Genomic DNA, 25,932 nt, shown 5'->3' on the forward strand with positions numbered 1-25,932 from the left:
AGTCCCACTTTTAATTTTTTGGGACTACACATGGTGGAGGACTGGGAGCCGCAGGAGGCAGCTGAAAGAGCCGCATGCGGCTCCGGAGCCACGGGTTGCTGACCCCTGAGCTAGAAGAAACCAAATTATTTGCACTCAAGTTGGTTTAAGTACACCTGCCAGTCGGAAGTCTAATGGAACCCATGAAAGTTAGAAAAAGGGGAAAAAATGGATCCTGTTCTCTATTCCACTTGCATCCCTCCATGCATTTAGCTGAATGCTTGAATGTAAATAGACTTAGATTCTTCTAAGTCGATATTCTTTCTTCAGAAGCTGTTTAGATAAAAAGTAGCTGCTTTTGTAGATTAATGTATACCTCCCAGTTTCTATGTTCAATACAAGATTACTGCTGCCTCACCAGTTATCATTTTGTGCTCTAATCTGGTCCAAAGTGCAGTTCATGTAGCAATTAATGAGTGACAAATTAGCTAAGGAGGCTGGTTTTGTTTTTGTTTTTTAATCTTTCATTGATCTTTTGTTGCCCTTATTCTTTCAGGTGTAATCAAAAATCTAGCAAACATTCATAGTGATCTGAGCATAACTAAACAGATCCTATAACCTTTCTAAGGCTCCATATCATCATGTTTCCATCATTCAGAATACTGGCTGAACTAATATGTATTTTAATTTTAATGCCTACAAATGTAGGGATTAGCAGGGATTACTTTTGAAATAACACATTTGAATCACATGCAATGAAAATACTTTATCTGAACTGTTCATTTATGGTATAACATAGGAAAGTCCTGTGAGTACAAGGCAGGCAAAATCTACTATGTCTGATCATGTATTTACATAGTTTATGGACAAAGGAAAGGGAAAAGAGTGTGCATTTGAGAATTTTCCCTGGTGTGCTTCATTTGAAACAATTACACTGCATCAGACTCTGTTGTCTTCAAAGGGTGGGAAAGGCTGATTATTGCCAGCTCTCCTTAGAACGTTTTAAAAATATTTGTAATGACAGAATTAAAAATATCTTCTCTTTTTTAAAATTCAGAATGGTTAATTTAGAAATAATGAGTTTATGTAGATAAGCTCTTGTAAGGAAGTTGAATCGCTGCTTTGAAATTCTGGAGCTTTTATACTATTTCCAGCAGAGATTTAATTCAATCCCCAAGGGTTTGATTCCCTGCTTGCATTTTAACAAAATGCAAACAAAAACTAAAATCCTTACTTTGTTTCGTAATTGTATAGAGTGGAAAAAGTTAATAGGTTTTCATAGAAAAGGTATTTAGGATTTTGATGATATTTACAAGGTATTTTAGATGTTCAGACAAAATGGTGCACATATAACACTTGAAGGAAATCTTTTTTTACAAGCAATTTACCATTAGGCACAAGTCATCAAAATATTTCATTTTAGGTATGTATGTTTTTCATTTTTCAAATCTTGGGAATATGTATTTGTGAGGAAGAAGGAAAACATTCAAAATTGTAACACGAGATGCAGAACCAGAAACTGCTTTAGTGTCATACTTTCTTCTTAAATACTTGCTGGTTTTTACCATGATGAAGACTCTGTTCCAACAGAAGAGTTCTGATACCAATTGACATCATTTTATACTTTGTCTCTATAAATGATCCATCCAAGATAAAACAGAACGGGAGAATTGTCTCAGGTAATTTGGAGACAGCAATGCTCTGCAGTGCGACTAATTGTTATATTCATCTTTGAACCATGAACCAGTTCTGTATATGCGTTTATGATTCTAATCAGAATAGATTTGAAAGTGCAAAAGGAAATGCTAATTTAAGAATATTTATAACTGTAATTCTTTAGGTTGTCATTGGGCATAAGGCGAAGTGGATCGGTAGAATTAGACAGAGCTAGCCCCACCTATTTAATAGTATATGTGATGATTTTGTATTTCTTTTATATCTTCTTCTACCTAGTATAGAAACTGTCTAGTTAATTTTGCACTGGAAATAAAATTTCAGATTGCACAGCTTACTACAAACAATGTTGTACAAAACCGATTGGCCAGGAAATATGGAGTGACTCAAAATGAAAGGAAGGACAGAGCCGACTCTTGTGGCCATACAGAGGTTTATTTTCATCTCTCCTCCATTTTAGTAACTTGTCATTTGAAATCTGGGAATGTAGGTTTGGTCATTAAATAGTTTACTCTCTTGGGGGTTGCGTTATGAGGAATTTTCTAGGCATCTAGTTAGAAGAAATGTAACTGACCAAACAGTATTAATAAATAAATGTTTATACTTCTGAAGTAACCCAAGGCTGCAAATGAGTTTGTTGAATTACCTTAGTAGATATGATGTGACACTTCTTGTTCTGACCTGACTCTCTTATCTGCATGTAATTTCTTTTGAACTTCAAAGCCTCAGTTAAGATATTTTCTTTCATTTATCCTCCCTTGTTCCTATTACAAGTTCTGATATATTGAATTATCTTGGAATTTTTCCCAATATATTTACATAGCTTTGTTATCAATTCACAAAATAAACTGATTATCTCTTGTAATATTCTGCTGGTTTTATTGTTAGAACTGCAGACAAATAGGACTAAAGCCACAAGTCAGATGTATTTTTAGTAGCAATTGGTACTTTATTTTATTCTTGAAAATAGCAAAGATTGAAAGACGGAGCTGTCCAACTTGTTTTTGTAATAGTTGGAGATAAATTTAATCTGGAGATGTTGGTCTAATTTTAAAAACACTGCAGGAAAACAGTTCAGACCTTGGATAAGCATTGTTTTCTTTACAGCAAGGTGTTTAGAAGAGAGAGGCAAACATTGTCCAAGAAAAAAGAGGTTGGAAAATAAGCTTTCCCACTCATTTTTACTCTGAGCTTAAGTAGTGTTTACTTATGCTCTGCCCACTTTGTGGCCTCACCAGATTACTCTTGAAAGAATATGGTCCCCTAGTAAAAAAACAAAAAACTTGTCTTTGCCTTATGTAGGGGCAGTCATTCAAGGGAGAAATCTCTGCACTGTTCCTTTTCATAGGGCAAATAAGAATTACATAGTAATAAAATGAGTACAGGTAATCCCCGAGTTATGAGCCTTCACTTAACACTCATTCAAAGCTACACGATAAGTGCCCCTAGTGCTTACGAGCAAGTCCTGAAGTTACGAATATTGCAGCACCACGGCAGTCGTTTGTCCTTACGAGTGACCGCAGAGGTTATTCCGTCCCTCCCCACCCCTGCCCTGGGTCTCCCTAGATACCAGGCCTTCAATTGAGATCCTTTGCTTTCTCGGCTTCTCCAGGTCTTTGGTGTGTTCGCAGAGGATGGAGACTTAAAGTAACGCAAGATCACACGAGATCAGTGGGGCAAGATTTCACACTACTGATCTTGTGTGATCTCATGGTACTTTAGGCTTGGGTTTTCTGCAACAGAGAATGGAACCAAAGCCAGGGGACACTTCCATGTGCCTCTGGAAGCTGGATCAGGGTGTCAGAGGCCTTTTCCGGGCTGCTGCCACCCAGATCTGAGGCCAGAAGATGCTTCTGTGGCCTTCCAGTGCCTCGATCCAGCTTCTGGAGGCATCTGGAAGCGTCCCCTGGCTTCAGATCCGGGTGGCAGCAGGAACCGCAGCAGAGAGACGGACCTTTTCAAGGTGACTCCAGCACGGCAGGAAGGGAGGGGAAAGCATGAGGTACCTTAGTGGGTCGGGGTGGCCTTGTGGCCCTATTCCATCACTAGACTCTCCATGGCCTTCCCCACCCTGACATACCTCATGTTCACTTAACGAGCCACATGCGTCTTAACGAGCAAGGGAGTGATCTCATTTGAGATACGAGATTCACTCCGAGTTTTCGAGTTATGAGTAGAATGGGCAGGCTTCATTACACTCGTAACTCGAGGACTACCTGTCCTTTGAAGAGCTTTCAGACACATTGATTTCAATAGTTCTTTGAGCAGTTTTGATGAATTTGTTCCACATTTCAGTGAAAAGTGTTTGAGAGCAGCTTTTTGAAATATGTTTTTAGAGTTTGTAAGTAAAACAAACCAAGATAGCACAGTTTCATAATTTCTGTGTTTAGTCATAGCAATTCAGTAACACTGCGAGCATCAGCTTTTTATTATTATTATTACTATTACGGTTAATCATACAGTCAGCCAGATGTTTAGACTGGATTTGGCATTTCTATCCACCTATTGCAGGGGTAGGCAACCTTGGCTCTTTTATGATTCATGGACTTCAACTCCCAGAATTCCTGAGCCAGCCAAGCTGGCTCAGGAATTCTGGGAGTTGAAGTCCATGAGTCATAAAAGAGCCGAGGTTGCCTACCCCTGACCTATTGAGTCCTTCCCCAAGACCTGGGATAGGCAGATGTTTAATGGAGCTAAAGATATCATAATGGAATGTAAGCTGTTCCAAGTAAGACTGCCTTTTGCAGTTGACTGATGGTGATTTTGTCAATGTTGGTGTTATTCAAGTGGTGCTCCTGAAGTCTTGGGATTGCACCCAAGGTGCAATCCCAAGACTTCAGGAATAACACCAACACCAATAACACCAACATTGACAAAATCACCATCAGTGTCTATTACTTTTGGTACTATCTTTGCTTTTTTTTGGTCACTGTCATTCTACATCTGTTTGCACATCTTTGGTTTTTGTGATTTCCTCCAGTTCTTTCTCGTCTCTTCTGTTGTCTGCGGGAATTGTCACATCCACTCTCCAGATGTTTTTATCTTTCTTATAAACCATTGTTAAATCTGGAGTGTTGTGTGGCAAGTGCTTTCCTCTTCGAATTCTAAAGTCCCAGAACAATTTAGCTTCTTTGTTTTAGAAACAGTTAGATAATCTAATAACATTAGAAATAGTTAGTGATTCCTTTATCCCAACATACTTTTGTTTCTAAACATAAAAGCTCCTGGGGTTTTTTCCAGCTATATTGTATAAAGTTGATACCAGTTAAGTATTTAATTAGTCTCACACAAAATGGGGATGCAGTTCTGTTTTAAAACTGGGCTTTTTTAAAGCAGAAGTGCAGAGTGTGGTTAACCTAGGAGCAGAAATTCCTGGGTTCAAATCCATCATTAAACTCACTTGCTTACCAGCAAGAGGCCAGGTGCTTGAGTGGTTAAGAACCAAAATCAAGGTTATTATCCCGAGATTTATGGAGGAATGATGAAGATACAGTATTATCATAGGAAATGTTAATTGGGTGATATGATGAGATTTTTGTTACATTGGTTCCTGTAGCACAACAATTCTTAGGATTCTGAGAAAAGAATATAGCTATTATTCTTACTTTTAAAATGCACTGTGGATAAGTGAAGGTGAAGAGGTGACCTAGAAAATACAAGAACAGCCAGAAGATTCTTTATATGATACAAATCTATTTTAACTGGAATTAACTACGTTAGCTGACTAAGTATAGTGTTCCCTGGATGTTTTCTTTTACTGGATTTTTTGAAGCAGTATGTTTTGCTTACAAGGGTAACTTTTCTGAACATAATAAAAACCCAGGTTTTAACCTAATCATGCTCAAAATGCATGCTATTATTCTTTCATTGGAGAAGTGATTATGCATAACCCCTGCCAAAAATCACAGAAAGTTTTGAGATACTAAATGTTTCCCAGCCTGTACAGGCTATTTTCAATATACCAGACTAAACTGGCTTGCTAAGTACATGCCAATCTTGAGGTAGTGTGTTTGTTTTGCAACTGTTTCTTAATACAAGTAGTCTTCACCCAGCAGCCATTCAAAGTTGCGACTGGCCCTTGAAGTTGTGGCGGTGACAACATGGCCGCAGTTATGTAACTGTGATCTAGGCACTTGCACCTATAGTTACAATGTCCTGCGACTACATAATCACCATTTATGATATTTCCTGTAGGCTTTCCAGATGCACAGTCAATGGGGAAACCTGCAGGAAAAGTTGTAAGTTACTTCAGTAAGGCACTTGCATCCTCCCCACCCTGCACCAGGCACTCCTGGCTATACTCTTACTGAGCCTAACAGGACACTCACACATTCCCATATCCAGCAGTAGCCACTCCTGGCACCACCATGCCTTACCTGCCTGCATCCCTGCTTGCAGCAACCTGGGAATTGCTTAACAAACCAGGATCCTTACTTAACAACAGCAATGGGGAGTGTGGGGTTGTCATCACTAAGCAGTGTATTCAGGCGATGTTATGTTTTATAACTACATCACTTAGCAATGGAAATTCTGGCTCCATTTACCTTGTAGTTAACTGAGGACTAACTGTAACTCCTTTAAATGAACATCTAATATGTCTATGGTGTTATTTTGCAACGGTAATCTCTCTCCAAAATGTGGACTTTGCTGTCTTCGAATGAGTGACCCCTCTTTTGAAGACAGCAAAGTCCACATTTTGGACAGAGAGGACTGCTGGTTTGAAAGAGGGGTCAAAGAGGCCATCGATGTCAAAATCTCTCCCAGAGGGGAAGGGATACGACATGAACTATCTCCAGTCTACAACACAGTCTTTTCAACACTTCAAGAAGGCTCCACTCCCATTTGCACTATTCAGGTGATCCTGATGACACAGATAAATCTCCAGGTGGCCTCAACGACACTAAAAGAATGCAAATGTCTGCGAGGAGTATAAATCCTTCCATTCCTCATCATCCAGTCAGAGCTGAAGAAGCTTCTTGGATGAGAAGCGAAACGTCTTCAAAGACTTCAAAGTCCAGTTGCATGTTGAAAAAGCACCTTTGGGGTTAGCGATCAGATAGATTTTTGCAATCCATACTAGACTGAATTCAGTGTACTTAAAATCTACATGTGTAAATATATCTAATTGGAATAAGGAAATAATTATTTTTGCTTTTTCCTCCTGGCTTCAAAGTTTTAAATTATTACAGCATTAACAATTAAGTTTTAACTATATTTACTCATTCAAGAAGGGACGCAGTGGCTCAGTGGGTTAGGATGCTGAACTTGTCGATCGGAAGGTCGGCAGTTTGGCGGGTCGAATCCCGAGTGCCGCGTAGCAGAGTGAGCGCCTGTTACTCGTCCCAGCTTCTGCCCACCTAGCAGTTCGAAAGCACGTAAAAAATGCAAGTAGAAAAATAGGGACCAATACGGTGGGAAGGTAACAGCGTTCCGTGCGCCTTTGGCGTCTAGTCATGCTGGCCACATGACCACGGAGACATCCTCGGACAAACGCTGGCTCTTCGGCTATGAAACGGAGATGAGCACCGGCCCCTAGAGTCGGAAACAACTAGCACGCATGTGCGGGGGAACCTTTACCTTTACCTTTACCTTTACTCATTCACACTAGGTTCAGTAATATTGCAACCTTAAAACTGATGGTTATTTAGGAAGCAAAACATGAAAGATTACTGTATACTTTTCATTTCCCCCCAGTCTCACACTGCATATAAAAGTCAAATATGTATATGATTTGGAGAATGCTGGCTTATGATTAGTGACCTTCCTAACTTATATCAGTTCTGCTTATATGACATGCGGTTTTTGGTGTGGCTTTTTATTTACACTATTGTAAACCAGTGAGTAGTAAAGTGCTGCATTCTGTTGTATTAGTTGTGACAGGGGTCCCCAATCATTAACATTATTACTTGAAGGCTTTAAAAGAATAACTAAATTACATAGTGCTTTCTCATTGGATTGTCTAGAGCTCTTAAACTACAAAGATTTGATTGTATCAAGTAGCTAATTTCTGATAATTGGTATTTTCAGAACTTGTGTTTCATATTTATATCATATATTTGCAACTCAGATGACATCAAGACTCCAACTGTCTCCTGATTATTTGGAAATAAACTTACACTGAATATAGGGAATTGTTTTTTTCATCAAACAATTTAGGATTGAGCTAAATAAGGACAGGGCAATTAGATCATTCAAGTTCATGATCATGAAAACATTTTCATTCTCTTGTTTTTTAGTGGACTAGAGTAAAGATGTGCTTAACTCAAATTGAAAAATATGCTGAATTACATTAATTATACCTTCCTACTTTTAGGCCTTCCAGTATTCCAAAGAAATATCATTTCTTTGGCAGTTCAAAGCAAACTTTGATTCTTTTGATTTTGAGACACTTAATCCTAAAATCAGCCTGCAGGTTATTGGATATATAGACCATAAAACCTTGAGTATAATGCCTACCTTATGGGAAAAGATTAACAGGAGGATTTACATCTGCTAATTATTTAATAGCATTGAAGCATTGCCTGTCCATTACATTAGACTGATTTTTCCTTACCATAAAAAATGTTCAGTGTTTTGGAAATGAGAATATAGCAATATATCTATATATGAAGTTGGAAAAATAAAATCACATATGTACTGCTTACTATCCCTTTTATATGGACTTCTGCTCTGATGTAATAATACTATTAATGGCTATAATTTATAACATAGACCAGGGCTTTTTTTCTTAAAAAAAAAAAAGGTGCCGGAACTCTCATCTTGGCAGACGCAGGAGGCGGGGGGTGGGGGCGGCGCTGCTGCGGTCATGGGTGCGAGGGGTGTTGGCGGGCTGCCCCCTGGGACCGGAGCCGGCGCGGCTGGTGCAGTGGGAGCAGCAGGGCCTGCTTTATACGGCGGGGCAGGCGGCGGAGGCGTGGGGGGCCAGGCGATGCAGGGCGGCCACTTTGGCGCGCACTGAGTAGGCCACCAGCCTGGCTGACATGGGTGAGCACAAGGAAGGAGTGCACATGGACTCCGCAGAACCCACCTCCCACCCCTTGTCCTCTTTTACTTACCTAGTTGAGATGCTGTAGTTGGGCAGCAGGGAGGGATGCAAACTTCCTGCCAACTCAACTTTGCTGCAGACAACTTGCCGGTGCAACGTTTGCCGGCCGGGTCTTTTGGCGCGCTCAGCAGCAATTCCTATTGGCTTTCGAATAGCATAGCTTGTGGGAGGGAAGGAGTAGCATAGCTTGTGCAAAAGCTTTTTTTTTGTGCAAAAAAAGGTGCCAGAACGCCATTCAGAGCGTTCAATGAGGAAAAAAGCCCTGCTTTTATGTTTTAATCTTATGATTTTAAAAATATATTTTTTCTATTGTACATTGCCCCAAACCTCGCCATGTGGATTGCATACAAATATTATATAATCGGTAAATAAAGGTATAACATGTTAAATATACATCAAATGATAATATGCTTCCCTACAAAGTCAATTCTTGCTCAATGACAGACCAAGGAGTTAATTCGGAAAGGCAAGAGGAAAATCTAGAAGAGGTCTGTGCAACTTGTAGAAGGGAAAGGCCCACACTGATAAATTAAAAATCTTTCTGGTCTGCAAGGGAATGCTGGTGGGCTAATCAATGATTTGGTGACTAGAGGAGCATCTACAGTGTTGGAGCTCATGGTCATGGTAAGCCATGGAGGCACTAGGCAACATGACTTTTAGGGCAGTGGTGGTGGTTTTATTACTTTTTTTTTAAAAAAGAAAAGTCTGGGCTCTGTCTAAGGGTGCTTGGCAGGCTGCATGTACAGGCCTGGTCTAGAATTTATTTTGGAGCATTCAACTATCTAGACCAGGCATGTCAAACTCATTTTGTTTGAGGCAACTTCTTATAAAAGAATTGCCATTAATTTGTTTTAATAAAATAATTTAAATCAATTTTTCACTTGATTTCAAATTAAATGAATTATATTGGTTGACAATGAGATTTTTTTTTAGTTCAATTGCCAAATGCAATAAACTGGTTTTAGGTATATGTTACTGGAAGGAAAAAGCTGCTGCGTTACTGATCCCAGAGAAGCATTTGCTTGTATGCAGGTATCCTTAGGGTGCCATAGTTATGGATGAGAAATATTGGTTGCAAAGTTGGCATTTCTGGATGTAATATAGATATTTTGGACTTATTTTTGTTTCTTTGCATGTTTGATATTTTTAAAAAGGCATATGCTACTGACTACACTTATGCACATATGTAACATCTTTTGCTAGAATACATGACCACTGTTTGTCCAGAATGTGAAAAGTGAAAGATTGTGACTAAACAAAATTTTAATGTACAGATAATACCACCAGAAATTATTTTAGCCTTTTTAATAAATGTTATTGATGTTAAGCTCACCATGGAAAATATCATATATTATGTATATACTAGGTTAATTATTTAAAGACTGAAGTGCAACATAACTAGATTCTAAATAATGTATTTTTCAAAACACACAACAGTCCAAACAGTAAAAGTAAAGTCCAAATTAAGAATATTTCATTCTTAAGAATTGTTTAATTTAAAGTGGTTTAGTTGTAATAGATGGTAAGATTCAAAATAGTTTTCAGTAGTACAAAAGATACTAGTTTTCTTCTAGCATCAGCTAAATTAGACATATTACATTGAGAAAAATGTTTCTCATTTCTTTCCTGTTACCTTTATGAAATCATCATTGCAGAGATTTTAACATAGGAAATAGATTATTTTGTTATCTAATTTTACCTTCCAAAAGACAGAAGCAGATGAAAAATCTGAGGTTCTTTCCTGTTGGCTTTTTTGAATTAGCTGCTTTAGATTCTAAAAGTTTAGTTCATAAAGAAGCAACCCTGTAAATAATTTTAATGTCCTCCTCTAGTGCAGGGGTAGGCAACCTTGGCTCTCTTATGACTCAAGGACTTCAACTCCCAGAATTCCTGAGCCAGCATGGCTCAGCTTGGAAACATCTCCCTTTCCCCTCAGCATGGCTGGCTCAGGATTTCTGAGAGTTGAAGTCCACGAGTCATAAAAAAGAGCCAAGATTGCCTAGCCCTGCAATAGGCTTAGGAAAGCCAATAGAGAGAGCTTCTCTTTTTTTGTGGAAAACAAAGGTGCCAGAATGCCGTTCTGAGCGTTCTATGAGAAAAAAAGCCCTGACATAGACTATTATTATGTAACCCACACATTACTATTAGACTGATTCTCATTGAAGGTCATTTACTCTGTATTATTTTCTTTCATTTCTGTCCTAAAATGTTAAATTAAGATAATAACACCAAAACATCTACTAGTGTCACAGTCTTAATTTCTTATCAGTACAGCTTGAGAGACCTTTATATTTATTTTATATTTAATAGTGGCTATTGCCCACCATTTATATTTTAATTGTGGCTATCGGCCACCATTTATCAGAGATAACATTGAAATTAAAACAAGTAGAAAAAAATAGAAATTACAAATATAAGCATAAATTATTACTGTGCCTCTCAGCAGCAAATAATAGAAACTTTTGTTTTGTTACAGGAATGTTTACCCTTGCAGAAGTTGCATCTCTGAATGACATACAGCCAACTTACCGAATTCTGAAACCATGGTGGGATGTATTTATGGATTATCTGGCAGTTGTAATGCTTATGGTTGCTATTTTTGCTGGAACCATGCAGTTGACCAAAGATCAGGTGGTTTGTTTGCCTGTGTTACAGTCTGCTGTAAGTGCAAAAATGCAACCCAGCCCCTTGGGAAGTGCCAAAGCTGCCAGTATGCCAGAATTGGAAACACCAGCTATTCAAGACAAAGACAAACAGGCACCCATGACTGTATCTCTTGACCCAACATCTGTCACTACGCCTGATGTACATAGAACTGCCTACCCACCATTACAGTCAACTGCTGCAAGTCAGGAAGTAAAGAAGGAGCAGAAAAATTTTCTGGGCCGTAAGACTAACTTGGATTATCAGCAATATGTTTTCATTAACCAGATGTGTTATCATGTGGCTCTTCCTTGGTATTCGAAATACTTTCCCTACTTAGCTCTTATACACACAATTATTTTAATGGTCAGTAGCAATTTTTGGTTTAAATACCCAAAAACCTGCTCAAAAATTGAGCATTTTGTCTCTATTTTAGGAAAATGCTTTGAATCCCCTTGGACTACAAAGGCATTGTCTGAAACGGCGTGTGAAGACTCTGAGGAGAATAAACAGAGACTAACTGGGGCCCAGTCCCTGCCAAAGCACGTATCAACTAGTAGCGATGAAGGAAGCCCAAATGCCAGTACCCCCATGATCAGCAAGACTGGTTTCAAGTTTTCAGCAGAAAAGCCAGTTATTGAAGTCCCAGGTATGACCATTTTGGACAAAAAAGATGGAGAGCAAGCCAAAGCACTTTTTGAAAAAGTACGAAAATTCCGGGCTCACGTGGAGGACAGTGATTTGATTTACAAGCTCTATGTTGTTCAGACTGTCATCAAAACTGTAAAATTCATATTTATTCTCTGCTACACAGCCAATTTTGTCAATGAAATCAGTTTTGAGCATATTTGCATGCCCAAAGTGGAACATCTGACTGGCTACCAAGAATTTGAATGTACACACAATATGGCGTACATGTTAAAAAAGTTGCTTATTAGTTATATTTCTCTCATCTGTGTCTATGGTTTTGTCTGTCTGTATACTCTCTTCTGGTTGTTTCGGTTACCCCTGAAGGAATACTCTTTTGAAAAAGTTAGAGAAGAGAGCAGTTTCAGCGATATTCCAGATGTTAAAAACGATTTTGCTTTTCTCTTACACATGGTTGACCAGTATGATCAGCTTTACTCCAAGAGGTTTGGTGTATTCCTGTCAGAGGTCAGTGAAAACAAACTGAGGGAAATAAGTTTGAACCACGAATGGACTTTTGAAAAACTGAGGCAACACGTTTCTCGCAATGCTCAGGATAAGCAAGAATTACATCTTTTCATGCTATCAGGAGTCCCAGATGCGGTTTTTGATCTGACAGATTTAGATGTGTTAAAACTCGAGCTGATTCCCGAAGCAAAAATCCCTGCTAAAATATCCCAGATGACTAACCTTCAAGAGCTACATCTCTATCATTGCCCTGCAAAGGTGGAGCAGACAGCCTTCAGTTTTCTTCGTGACCACCTGAGATGCTTGCATGTGAAATTTACTGATGTTGCAGAGATACCAGCTTGGGTCTACTTGCTTAAAAATCTCCGAGAGTTGTATTTAGTAGGCAACTTGAATTCTGAAAACAATAAAATGATAGGACTTGAATCACTTAGAGAGTTAAGGCACCTTAAGATTCTCTATGTGAAAAGCAATTTGACCAAAATTCCATCTAATATCACAGATGTAGCACCACATCTAACCAAGCTGGTAATTCATAACGATGGTACCAAGCTTTTTGTACTGAATAGCCTTAAGAAAATGATGAATGTAGCAGAATTGGAGCTGCAGAACTGTGAATTGGAACGTATTCCCCATGCCATTTTTAGTCTCACTAACCTGCAGGAACTAGATCTCAAGTCAAATACCATACGCACAATTGAAGAAGTCATTAGCTTCCAACATTTAAAAAGACTAACTTGTCTGAAATTGTGGCACAATAAAATAGTTAACATTCCTTCTTCCATTACTCATGTTAAAAACTTGGAGTCACTTTATCTCTCCAATAATAAACTCGAATCCTTACCTGTTGCAGTATTCAGTTTACAGAAACTCAGATGCTTAGATGTAAGCTACAACTCCATTGCAGTGATTCCTGTGGAAATAGGGTTGCTTCAAAATCTCCAGCACTTGCATATCACAGGAAATAAAGTGGATATTTTGCCAAAACAGCTGTTTAAGTGCTCCAAGTTGAGAACTTTGAGTTTGGGACAAAATTGCATCACCTCAATTCCAGAAAAAATTGGTCAGCTGTTGCAACTAACTAACTTAGAGCTGAAGGGGAACTGTTTAGACCGTCTACCACCCAGTTTGGGTCAGTGTCGGCTTCTCAGGAAAAGTGGACTAATTGTAGAAGATCATCTTTTTGATACATTGCCCTCAGAAGTTAAAGAAGCATTGAATCAAGATACAAGCATTCCCTTCGCTAATGGGATTTAAACAGAGCTCAGACCTGGTGACCAATATAGATCATATTAAAGAGCACACTAAGAAAATGTTGTGTTGAGAATTTGGAACTCTTTCTTTTTATAAGAAAGGACTGTTAAGGCCGGCAGATCACCTTTGGTGTTTGTAGTATTTTTAAACATCACTTCCAGAATTTTTGGAGAGCAAAGAAGAAGGGGTGGGTAATCCTTAAAACAATCTTGATTTTTGTTTCCCTTATAAGATGTTTGTAACATGGATGCTGCCGCTTTTGAATGTTTACAAATTGCTTGCCTGCTTAATGTACATGATTAAATTGGTGACCTTTTCTTACTATAAATAATTTTAAATGGCTCTGTTCATTTTAGCATTGTGCTAGAGGCCATAGTTTTCTTTACTTTATAAAATTGGAATGATATTCAAGGAACTATTATTGCTATTGATCAACAAGAAAAACCTATAGATAATTCAATAATAAGTAATCCAATATAATTTTCATCTGCCCTGCAATATCTAAATAGAAATGCATTTTTTTTATAAACCTAATTGCAATATAGCCGAGAAGCTCATCATGAGCTGCTATTCAGATGTTGAAAGGTAAAAAAAACAAATAAAAACAAATAAATAAATAAATAAAGGTAAAGGTTCCCCTGCACATGCGTGCTAGTCGTTTCCAACTCTAGGGGCCGGTGCTCATCTCCGTTTCAAAGCCGAAGAGCCAGCTCTTGTCCGAGGACGTCTCCGTGGTCATGTGGCCGGCATGACTAGACGCCAAAGGCGCACAGAATGCTGTTACCCTCCCACTGTAGTGGTCCCTATTTTTCTACTTGCATTTTTTTACGTGCTTTCAAACTGCTAGGCTGGCAGAAGCTGGGGACGAGTAACAGGCGCTCACTCTGCTACGCGGCACTCGGGATTCGACCCGCCAAACTGCCGACCTTCTGATCGACAAGCTCAGCATTCTAACGCACTGAGCCACTGCGTCCCTGGAGGTCTTACTGTATACCATTTCAGATGGGTGGTTGTCCAGTTTTTTCTTAAAAACCTCCAGTGATGAAGCACCTATAATTTCTGAAGGCAGGCTGTTCCACTGGTTAATTGTCCTCACTGTTAAGAAGTTTTTTTCTTAATTCCAAATCGCTTCTTGTTTCCATCCATTGTTTCTTGTCTTGCCTTCTGGTGCTTTGGAAAATAAGTTGATCCCCGCTTCTTAGTGGCAGCCCTTCAAATACAGGAATACTGCTATCATGTCACCCCTAGTCCTTCTTTTCTCTAGACTGGCCATGCTCAGTTCCTGCAACCATTCTTCATATGTTTTTGTCTCCAGGCCCTTAATCAACGTAGTTGCTCCTCTTTGCACTTCTTCCAAAGTCGCAACACCTTTTTTGTAATGTGGTGACCAAAACTGGAGGCAATATTCCAGCTGTGGTATTACTAAGGTTTTATAAAGCGGTACTAGTACTTCATGTGTTTTTAATTCTATGCCTCTGTTAATACAACCAAGGATTCTATTAGCTTTTTTGGCTGCTGCCACATCCAACTGGCTCACGTTTAAGTGATCGTCCACTAGGACTCCAAGGTCCCTCTCACAGTTAATGTTTTTGAGCCAGGTTGTGCCTAATCTGTACTTGTACCTTTGGTTTTTCCTAGTTAGGTGTTAAATGAACATATTTTCTCTGGGGCAATACTTCTGAATAGAAACACACAGCATTCGACTGCAAATTTTAGCTGGATTTGGGGCAAAAGTTCTATTTGCTAGTTGTCTTTGAAATTTAAAGTTTATTCATGGAATACTAAAAGAATTATTTTTATTTACCATCCTTCACTTTGAAATAATACTAAAATGTCTTAATCTTTCTATGCTAAATGCTTCTTAGAATATTTAAAATAGATAACTCCTACTTTATGGCTATCATTACACATCATGAAAAGTGTTTTTTTTTTAAACTGACACTTAGCTTTTGTTCTGAATCAGGAAATAGAAATGACATGTAAAAAAATTTAAAATCTAGAAAATCTGTAAAAAGCAGTGAAACGATTTTCTATTAGTGTATAAAATGTTACATCCCATAATGGTTAAGGTAGACCAGCAAGGCCCGACTAGGCCAATGGCACGTAAAGCTGTTATACTCTGCAGTGCTAGCAGCTTGTGGAAGAATTTTTGCTTTTATCAAATGACACAGAATGTACATCATCAACGAGCACACTTCGGGTATCTTTGCCAAGATGGATTTCTTCAGAGCAGATAGTTGTGCATTAGTAGCCTTGTTTTCTCCCTCTTTTAACTCTGCAGCTAGAAGTCAGTATGAATGAACTCAACATTCTGCCCGACACATGGAGAAAGCATTTTCAGTCAGCAGAATACAGTTTCCATAGCGCTTTAGATATAAAAGCCTCTTTGGCACAAGTACCAAGGACAAAGAAGCCACAGAGGTTCCTGGTTAAATGAGTTTATTTTCGATTTTACTCCCTAAAATAGGGGTGTCCAACTTTGGCAACTTTTAAGACCGGTGGGCTTCCACTCCCCTGCCGTAAAACAAATATACACGCAGCATAAATACTGCTGTTTTGTCCATTTAGAATATGGCCAGGAGGACAGCCGGACCAACAAAAGAGAGGGTGCTTGGGAGAAAGCGAATCAAAAGGCGTCGACTTTCCTGAAGTGGGAATTCAAGCCTAGTTGAGGAAGGAAATCCCTTTATCAGAATAGAAGGAATCATCTGGGAAAAGACATACTATAAAAATGAGTGATGCCACAGTACATGTCTGATGGTCACAAGCTGTCATTTCAATGCATAGAGCTGGGAAAGCAGGCACTGCATTTTCATTGGCCGTCAGAACCAGCTGTGTACATCTGGACCACAGTGACCATCACAAAAGGGGGGGGGAAGCCACATCAGTTAAAGAGCAGCTCTGATCAGCAACAGCCAAATCAGATGCGGCATTAGAACTCAAACTGGCGCTTCCGTACTTGGCTTGTTTACTACTTTAGTTGTTACCTTATGTAAGCTGGTCACTTACCATAAATAATAAATAAATAAATAAAAGTCTTATCACGTGGCCATTTAATTATTATCTGCAGCTGCCAATTTCTTTTGCTTTGCACTGCTCTGTTGCTATTTAAAATCAAGGGCCCAGCAAGAGGCAATATCAGGCCATTCGCTAAAAGTCATTCTGGGGCGTGGGGGAAAATGCTTCAATAAGAGGATCAGAGGAAGAAATGTACTGTACAGAACAATTAAAATCCAGTCCCCATTTCACAGATGGAAATGCTGGAGCCTTGACCAAAGGATTCTTTTGTCATAAAACACTGCAGTTTTTGCATAAATCGATCCCAGATTCACACCCTGAATATGAATCGCTTCCAGAAAATAGAGAGCAGCAAGCTAGGGCAGGGCTGCCTCTGAGTCTTTTTGCTGTGTTTTTCTGGCCTCATGCTGCACTCACCGAAAATCCATGAAGAAATGACATTACTGCTGTGAGAAGTCCTTTGCGCAATCGACGATGACTTGCACACAATGGCCAGGCCCCTCATCAGTATTTTTCCATGATCTCAGAGTATGCAGTTGCTTCAAAGGATTTCTAAAGAAATATCTGTAAAAGTGAGCAGTATTCCTTGAAGAGAAATGAAGCTGTAAGTGCCACCTAATTCCACATCTAATTATACATGTCATTTGAGCAGAGCCTAATCTAGAAGCAAGCCACTGTTTAGACCTCTTTGATAATCCTTCACCCATTTGCTGTACCTGCCAGTTAAACATTGATTGGCCCATTCTGAGGTCTCAAAATGCTTCCCTGGAAAAAAACACCCAGATACAGGCTCGATGTAACTTAAGGAGAACTCCCCACCCACCCAAAAAATCAAAATCAAATATCTGCACGATAACCTATTTTTGAGGAGAAGGTATACAATAAGCACTCAGCACTTTAAAGCTAGCTTTGTCTTATTGCTACTTGTTCCAAAAAAAAAGAACCAACTCTCACTGCAAAATAACAAAATTATTATTTCAAATTATTACATGAAATTCTACCTCTGTTGTCTTTACATTGGGCAAAACAACGTACATGGTAATGAAAGAAAACCTACATGTAGTAAAAAGTATCCTTAAAATTTTTAAATTTCTCATACCCGTGGCATTTAAAACAGAATTCCCATTCTCAACTTCTTTATGATTAGTTAATGTACAGTATCTATTCCTCCAAAGAACAAGAGGGCATGTCTACAATTTCCCCACCATTCAATTTGATTTATACCAGCCATTGTGACACACAGAGCCAATTTGGTATAGTGGTTAACCTAGAAACTGGGAGACTGTAAATTTTAGCCCCATCTTAAATACTAAGCCAGCTTAGCGAACCAGTCATTTTCTCTCAGCCCTAGAAAGGATGCAATGGCCAGCCACTTCCAAAGATGTTGTCAAGAAAATGTATGAACTGCTCCATATTTGCTAGGAGTCAATACTGATTCAAAAGCACCAAACCAACCAAAATCAACTATGGTATAAGCCAGGGGTCTTCAAATTTGGCCTTTTTATGACTTGTGGACCTCAACTCCTAGAATTCCTCAACCATCGTGCCTGGCTGAGGAATTGTGGGAATTGAAGTCCACAAGTCATATAAGGGCCATGTTTGAACACCCCTGGTATAAGCTAAACAGCTTTGGTTCCAAACTCAATCAGTGAAGACTTGAATTCAATCTTCTATCAACCCTGTACTGTCTTCTGTTGCTAAAACACATTGCAATGTGGTTATTGTTATGAGTAAGTCTCTTCTGTATGAGAGGTGAGAAAATTTCCTAATTTCAATTTTCATTAGCCCTAGCTGGTTAAAGCTGGGATGTTGGAAAATTGCACATGCTTGAGGTCAGTGCTTGCATTCATTTGTTTTATCCCTCTATTATTTTGACAAATAAGGTGGTGAAAATATTCAACACACCTTCCTATTTTCCCCACAACAACAACCCTGTGAAGTGAGTTGGGCTGAGAGAGTGTGAATGGCCGAAAGTCACCCAGTTGGCTTTCATGGCTAAGGTGGACTTGAACTCATGGCCTCCCGCTTTCTAGCCGGATGCCTTAAGCACTAGACCAAACTGGCTTTTGCATGAAATCTGACATTTAGAGGATTCCAATTAATAACACAGACAAAAAAAAGGATAGTGGACATAGCAGTATCTGGAGATAGGAGAAGAGAAGAGATGAACTGGAGAAAAATCACAAACTACAAAGACCTGCAAATAGATGTAGAGTGACTGTGACAAAAGAAAGCAAAGATTGTACCAATAGTAATAAGGCATCTCGGGTGCAATTTCAAAACAACTGGACACCATTTGACCACCATCAACCTTGACAAAATCACCGTCAGTCAACAGCAAAAGGCAGCTTTACTTGGAACAGACGATACCTTTAACACCATCGAACATCTGCCTATCTCAGGATGTTGGGAAGGACTCGACAGATGGACAAAAATGCCAAATCCAGCCTAAACCTCAGGCTAAGTGCAACTGGCCATGAGGATACAGAAATGTGCAGTACTTTTTGACTGATAGCCCTAAGATGTCTTCTTGGAAGCCTCCTGGAAAAGTTGCTGTCAAAATGGTTTAGTCTAAAAGTAACCAATCTTTGGGTCTAACCTGGCCGCTGTTGATTGTTGCAATGTTACATGATTCACATTTGAATTCTACCTTTTGTCAAGGTGCTCAAAGCTTTCTCGGCCTCACTTTTCTGAAGTCATCTAATTAGCTTTGGGTTTGTTGCAACAAGTTAAGGCCAGAATTCTGACCTTCACACTCTGCTGGCTTAATGTCCAAACAGGATAGCCTAATAAGCCTTCCATTTGGCTGGTTCTGCCTCCTGTTTAATAAATAAATGAGTTGGTGGCAGCCAAACTGCTGCACTATTGCTGTGGGTAGAGGTATATGAATTTAATATGGTTTGATTCAAAATGTTTTGCCGCATAATCTAAGCACAGGCCGAGTCACCCTGTTTCTCCATATATTACAGCACTTTCTTCTCTGACAAGCTGCAATTCTCCAGAGCTTCAGACAAAGAAAGGTTTTGCAATCACTTGCCAGCTAATCCTTTAAACTGAACTGATGCCAAGGATTGCGCTCGGATGCATTTCCACTTTGCGAACCATATGCTCCAACGCTGAACTACAGCCTATCCTCTTTAAGCCTTTCTGTGGTATTATCTGTCTTTAATCCAGCTATCATGCAATCAAACCAATTATTAAATGCATAGTCCACCAGCCTTAACGTCCCCTCCCCCCCACCCAACCCCCCCCTCCCCAGGAAAGAATTAATCTTATTTCTCTTGCTTCTAATGTAGAGTTAGAAGCTTAAGCGTGAGATGCAGCCCCTGGATTTAATTTCAAAGACCATTTGCAAAATTGTAAGCAATTTACTCCTTAGCTAGAAGCCAGCTGAGGAGGAAGAGGGAAGCAGGTCAGTCAAGGAGAGGAGGAATGGGCCCGTCGCACTTGGTTGCTTGGCTTTAACCAGGCCAAGCAGATTATTCCTGAGGATATCAACAGAAAAAGCAAGTACCCAGCCCTCTTATAATGTCCAGTTGTGTCCGACTCTTGGTGATTCTATGGACCAGGTCTCTCTCCACATCTTCTGATCTTGCGCTACTAGTTTGAGTTTTTCCATGCTCTGGTTGGTGTCAGCTTTGATGGTGTCCAGCTTTGATGGCGGCCTAGTTTCCTTTTACCGTTAACTCTTCCAAACATAATTGCTGTCTCCAGTAAATTGCCCTGCTTGGCATGGCCACAATAAGTGAGACGTAGTTTTGTGATTTGCTTTCAGTGATGTCTGGCATTAGGCGATTTAGTACTTGCTTGTTGGTCACCTGGGCTGTACAAGGAATATGCCGGATCTTTCTTCAGCACCACAGCTGAAGAAGCTGAGTCAATTTTCATCCTGTCTCATTTTTTAAAAGTCCAACTTTCACATCTCTCTCTCTCTCTCTCTCTCTCTCTCTCTCTCTCTCTCTCTCTCTCTCTCTCTCTCTCTATCTATCTATCTATCTATCTATCTATATTCCTCTAGGGACTTCTCAGAACTGTGATCGAATTGTTAATTTTAATGCAGTGTAGGAGGAAAAGGTATTAGATACACGACCGGAGAACAATATTTTAATACAAACAAGGGATGAAATCAATTTTAAGTTTTGGCTTCCCATCCTACTTCCTCACCATTATATTTTTTTATGAAGTGGGGGGAGTGGGGGTTGAACTGGTGCCTGGCAGTACCTTCAAGAACCAAGATTGTGCAGGGGAGAAAAAAATCCATACCCGGTGCTAGTCAAAATTATAAAATAAAGTTATATAATAAAAAATTATATGGCGGCATGCTAATTTGAGTGACAAAAAAAAGCCAGGGTCTGCTGCAGCAATTTGTTTCTTGTTGGATAATCTGCCTAATTGGAAGTTTTAGCATGACTTAATTCGGAGAGGGCAACTAATTGCTAAGCTGTTCTGTGGGGTATAATTACCATCAGCTGCAGAAAGGTAGCGCTTAGATGCTAATGAGTTCTGTTCACCGGTCTTGCAGAATCCAGAGGCTGTCCTTGGAAAGTGGGGAGCATGTCAATTCACCCAAAGCTAATCTTTTCCAAAATTGGGGGTTGAGATACTACTAGGTTTCTCTAGGCCAGTCTTTCCTAATCTGGGGATTGCAATTCCCAGAATTCCCAACTAGATGACAAAATCAATGGCTTTGGCCTGGATCAAAAAATGAAGTATGAAGGAATGCAGTACAGGTGGTCCTCGACTTAACAACAGTTCGTTTAGTAAACATTTGAAGTTACAACTGCACTGGAAAAAGTGACTTTCGACCGTATTTCACACTTATGACTGTTGCAGCATCCCCCTGGTCATGTGATCCAAATTCAGTTGCTTGTCAACTGATTCATATTTATGACAGTTGCAATGACCTAGGGTCATGTGATCCCATTTTTACGACAAGCAAAGTCAATGGGGAAGCCAGATTCACTGAACAACTGTTTTACTAAATTAAAGAACTGCAGTGATTTCCTTAACAAGGAAATTCGTTGGCAAGGAAAGGAAATTCCTTGGCAAGGAAAGTTGTTAACAAATGTCTAGCAAATGTTTCCCTTAGAATCAAGATCACACGAAGTACTAGTACCACTTTACAAAGCTCTAGTAAGACCACACCTGGAATACTGCAGCCAATTTTGGTCACCATATCACAAAAAAATATGTTGAGAGTTTGGAAAAAATTCAGAGAAGAGCAACTAAGATGATCAAAGGCTTGGAGGCTAAAACATACGAAGAACAGCTGTGGGACTTGGGATTGGCTATTCTAGAGAAAAGAAGAAATAGGGGAGACATGATAGCAGTATTCCAGTATCTGAGGGGCTGCCACAAGGCAAACGGGGCCAGGTTGTTCACTAAAACACCAGACAGAAGGATGAGAAACAATGGTTGGAAACTGATCAAGGAGAGAAACAACTTGGAATTAAGGAGAAACTTCCTGACAGTGAGGACAATCAACCAGTGGAGCAGCTTACCCCCAGAAATCGTGGGCACTCCATCACTGGAAATTTTTAAGAAGAGACTAGACAATCATCTGTCTGAGATGGTGTAGGTTCTCCTGCTTGAGCAGGGGGCTGGAGTAGAAGACCTCCAGGGTCCCTTCCAGCCCTATTCCATCTATCTGAGAGAAATTTTGGGCTCAATTGTGGTCATAAGTAGAGGACTAGTTGTATTCAGTCAGATAGTGGAATGGTTATTTTGTTCAAAACAATTCTGTTGTTTGGAGCAGAGCATCCTTAGCATCCAGGTGTCTCAATTTCCATCAACCCCAGCTGGCTTTGCCAATGGTCAGACTTTACAGTATTCTATATGTCAGCCAGTTTCAACTGCAGCAACTACCATTGGATTCTTCACAGAATAACCTCTGTTTCAACTAGCTAGCTGTAGGAAAAGGACAAGTGAAGATCTCCAGAAGCTGGGCTGGAACCACAATTTCAACCATAATTTCACCCCTCCTTTCTTGCCTTCTCCTCTTTTCTTTGTATTTTGGCAGAAATTACAAGCAGAAAAGCAACGTATAAAAGGAGTGGCCTAGCTTTTTCTGAGCTGCTGTCCTCCAAATCAGAATTCCCAGCCTTTTAACTAACCATCTAATTCAGGTGGAAACTTGTCTGGCTGTACAGAACTGGGAGGTGTCCTCAAATCCTTGCATCCCGCAATTATTAGCTGTATCCCAGTTGGCGCCCTTGAAATGAAGGCATAAGAAAAGCATATGCCATAGCATCATTTCCAATCCCCCTTAGGTTGTATTTTTCTAACCTTTTATAACAAAAGTACCGCCCTGAATATAAAACAAGCCTGAACGTGTATGATGATTTAGAAAAGACGCACAGATAGTTGTGGGAAGTTTGATTCTTCTGGATTGCAGATGTTGAGTCTCTCTGAAGGTTGGTGTTACAAGGTTCCTCTGGACCTGTCTCCACAAATCTTTGCAGTACCAGTTGAAACAAGCAATTTAGACTGGCAACAGTGAAAAGGTGAGCTCCATTTAAAAAATTAATATGATTTTATTTTTTTATTTCATTTGTATCCTGCCTTTACTTTTTTTTAATAAATAGGGCAGAAAACACACTCCATCCTTTTCCTATTTCCCCCACAACAACAACAACCCTGTGAGATGGGTTCGCTGAGTGACCAGCCCAAAGTCATTTAGCCAACTTTCATGCTTAAGGTGGGAGAAGACTTCTCAGGCTTCTGGTTTCTAGCCCGGTGTCTTAACCACTACACCAAACCAGCCCTACTACTAACTGCAGAGATCTCCATTGGGCTCTCTGGGTACACTATGCACCATTTCAGTCATTGCATCTTAACAAAATAGAGAAGAGCAAACAAAATGATGAAAGAGCTGAAACAACTGCCCTGCAGGAAAAACCTGGGGCTTAAATTTAGAAAAAGGTGGTTTTTTTAAGTTTCTTTAAAAAGAGGGGCAAACATGGTAGACATTTGTCAAATTGCAGTATAGATGGTGTAGAAAATGTGCATTGGCCTTTTTTGACAATACAGGTAGTCCTTGACTTACTTTGGCCACCACTGGGCCCAAAATTTTTGTTGCTGAGCGTAAGACGTTTGTTAAATGAATTTTGCTCTGTTTTATGACCTTTCTTGCCCTAGTTGTCAATCACTGCAGTTGCTAAATTAGTAACAGGGTGGTCAAGTGAATCTGGTTTTCCCCTTGACTTTCCTGGGTGGAAGGTGGCTACATGACCCTGGGATGCGACAATAGTAAACCTTAGTCAGTTCCCAACCATCTGAATTTTGATCATGTGGAACCGTGGGGATGCTGCAACGGTCATAAGTGTGAAAAACGGTCGTAAGTTATTTTTTTCCCAGTGCCGTTGTAACTTTGAACTGTCACTAAATGAACTGTTGTTAGTCGAGGACTACCTGTATTAGAAGCCTGGCTCTTACAAGGAATCAGCTGAATGAAAGGAAAATTTACAACTGACCAAGGAAGTGCTTTTGCATACTCCCCATAATCAAACTGTGGTAGCTACATTTGCTATCTGAAGAGGAGGGGAAGGTCATTTGCCCAGAATGCTTGAAAGCAGTGTTGTTGTTGTTGTTTTTTAAAAAAAATCTGGCAACTTTAAGATGTGTGGACTTCAACTCCCACAATTCCTCAGGCAGCACTGCTTTAAAGGAACTACCGGTAAATTCATTCTGGTAGAATAAGATCCTTCTTACTATGTTAAGAATTTATGTCTTTGATTTATGTCCGGCTGCATGTCTGTTTCTCCTGGAACCTTGACTGTGATTCATAGCAGCCAAACACCAGATTGTTGCTGAACTACAGTGTTGAAACTTGAACGTTCCTGTTGAAATTGGCTGCAAAAGAGGAGTAGCACCAGGGCAAAACAGCACTCCAGCTTTGGTGTAGCTCACTCTTGTATCACCCTGCCCATCAACGCCCGATGAGGAATCCAATGGTGCTTACATTCACAAAGCACATTGAACATGGTTACAGTTTCTCAATTCTTCAGTACAAATTTTCAGAGTGAGGTTTTCAGCTGTACCCTCAAAAGGGATACACTTGCAAGCATTTCTTTGGAAGACAGTCAGACATACACAGTGCTAAACGGGAGGCCTCCAAATGGATGTTAAACAAAACAAATCGAGAGAAAATAAAAGATATTTGATGGCGAGTTCAGTGCAAGTTCACAAGCCTGACAGTAAACCTGCAGTTGTCGAGAAACAAATAGGATTGAAGTAGAAGAAACAAAACATGTTTTCAGGATGTGTACATGAATTGTTGCTTCGTAGAGCATGTGCGATGTTTTTTTTTTTTTAAAAAGAGGCTGCTCTTCAAAACGTTGATACGGATATTGTTTAAAAGCAAGCAAGAATAAAGTATAGGAAATCAATTCCAGATCAGTTAAACCCATAATTCCCCTGGAATTATGCATCTCTGGCTTAATCAAAATGCAAAAAAGTAGCTATGCATCTCGAGAAACTTTGCTGTGATGGAGAAAAGAACGCAAGCCATTCCCAAGAATTAGGTCAGACAAAGAGCTGCTTATTTTGCAAGTCGTAGACAGGGTGGGACATATATACGTTTTCTTAACCCTTGAAAAATGCTCACTTATCTGGTCTAAGGACAGCCAAGGGCAGGAGTCTTCAAACTTGGCCCTTTTATGACTTGTGGACTGGCTGAGGAATTCTGGGAGTTGAAGGCCACAAGTCATAAAAAGGCCAAGTTTGAAGCCCTGTGGTCAAGGGTGTCTTAAGTATTTGTGTGAGAATAATGATGTTCACATGATCCCAGACATACCTGACCCCTGCTGGAAAACTGAGATCCAGTTTTTGCCATGTTCTGTTGCAATGTGGGTTCTCAACATGGCGACAGGCATTCCCTTTTCACCTTGATTTTTTTCAGGATCCAAATGTCATTCATCTTGGATACATAATTTAGCCACGCAGGGACACACACACCCATCCACTGTCGTCTGAGCACAAAAAATCTAACCTTTTGCTTATGCTCCATAATACACTTAGATTTTTACCAAGATGCACAATTTAGATAAATATCTTTTTCTGCTTAATGAGGCTAACTTTGCTCTTCCTTGTGTATTTTGGAGAACCAAGGAAAGTTAAGTAGAGGACGGAGGCTCCAAGGGAAGAGGAGAGTTATCTTTCCAAAA

The 25,932-nt window shown here is 39.7% G+C and overlaps 1 protein-coding gene across 5 annotated transcripts in view; it reads left to right on the plus strand.

The window, feature by feature from the left end:
* Nucleotides 1-14,175, plus strand: part of LRRC8D (leucine rich repeat containing 8 VRAC subunit D) — an 86,595-nt gene extending 72,420 nt beyond the window's left edge. For all 5 annotated transcript variants that reach the window (XM_083359314.1, XM_083359311.1, XM_083359312.1 and 2 more), the window contains one exon: nt 11,175-14,175. In XM_083359314.1, coding sequence (XP_083215440.1) covers nt 11,177-13,753 — 2,577 coding nt within the window. In that variant the 5' untranslated portion in view covers nt 11,175-11,176 and the 3' untranslated portion in view covers nt 13,754-14,175. The remainder of the gene's footprint in view (nt 1-11,174) is intronic.
* Nucleotides 14,176-25,932: the final 11,757 nt, after the last annotated feature.

Source organism: Vipera ursinii (genome assembly GCF_947247035.1).
Source record: "Vipera ursinii genome assembly, chromosome: 3".
NCBI classification, from domain to species: domain Eukaryota; kingdom Metazoa; phylum Chordata; class Lepidosauria; order Squamata; family Viperidae; genus Vipera; species Vipera ursinii.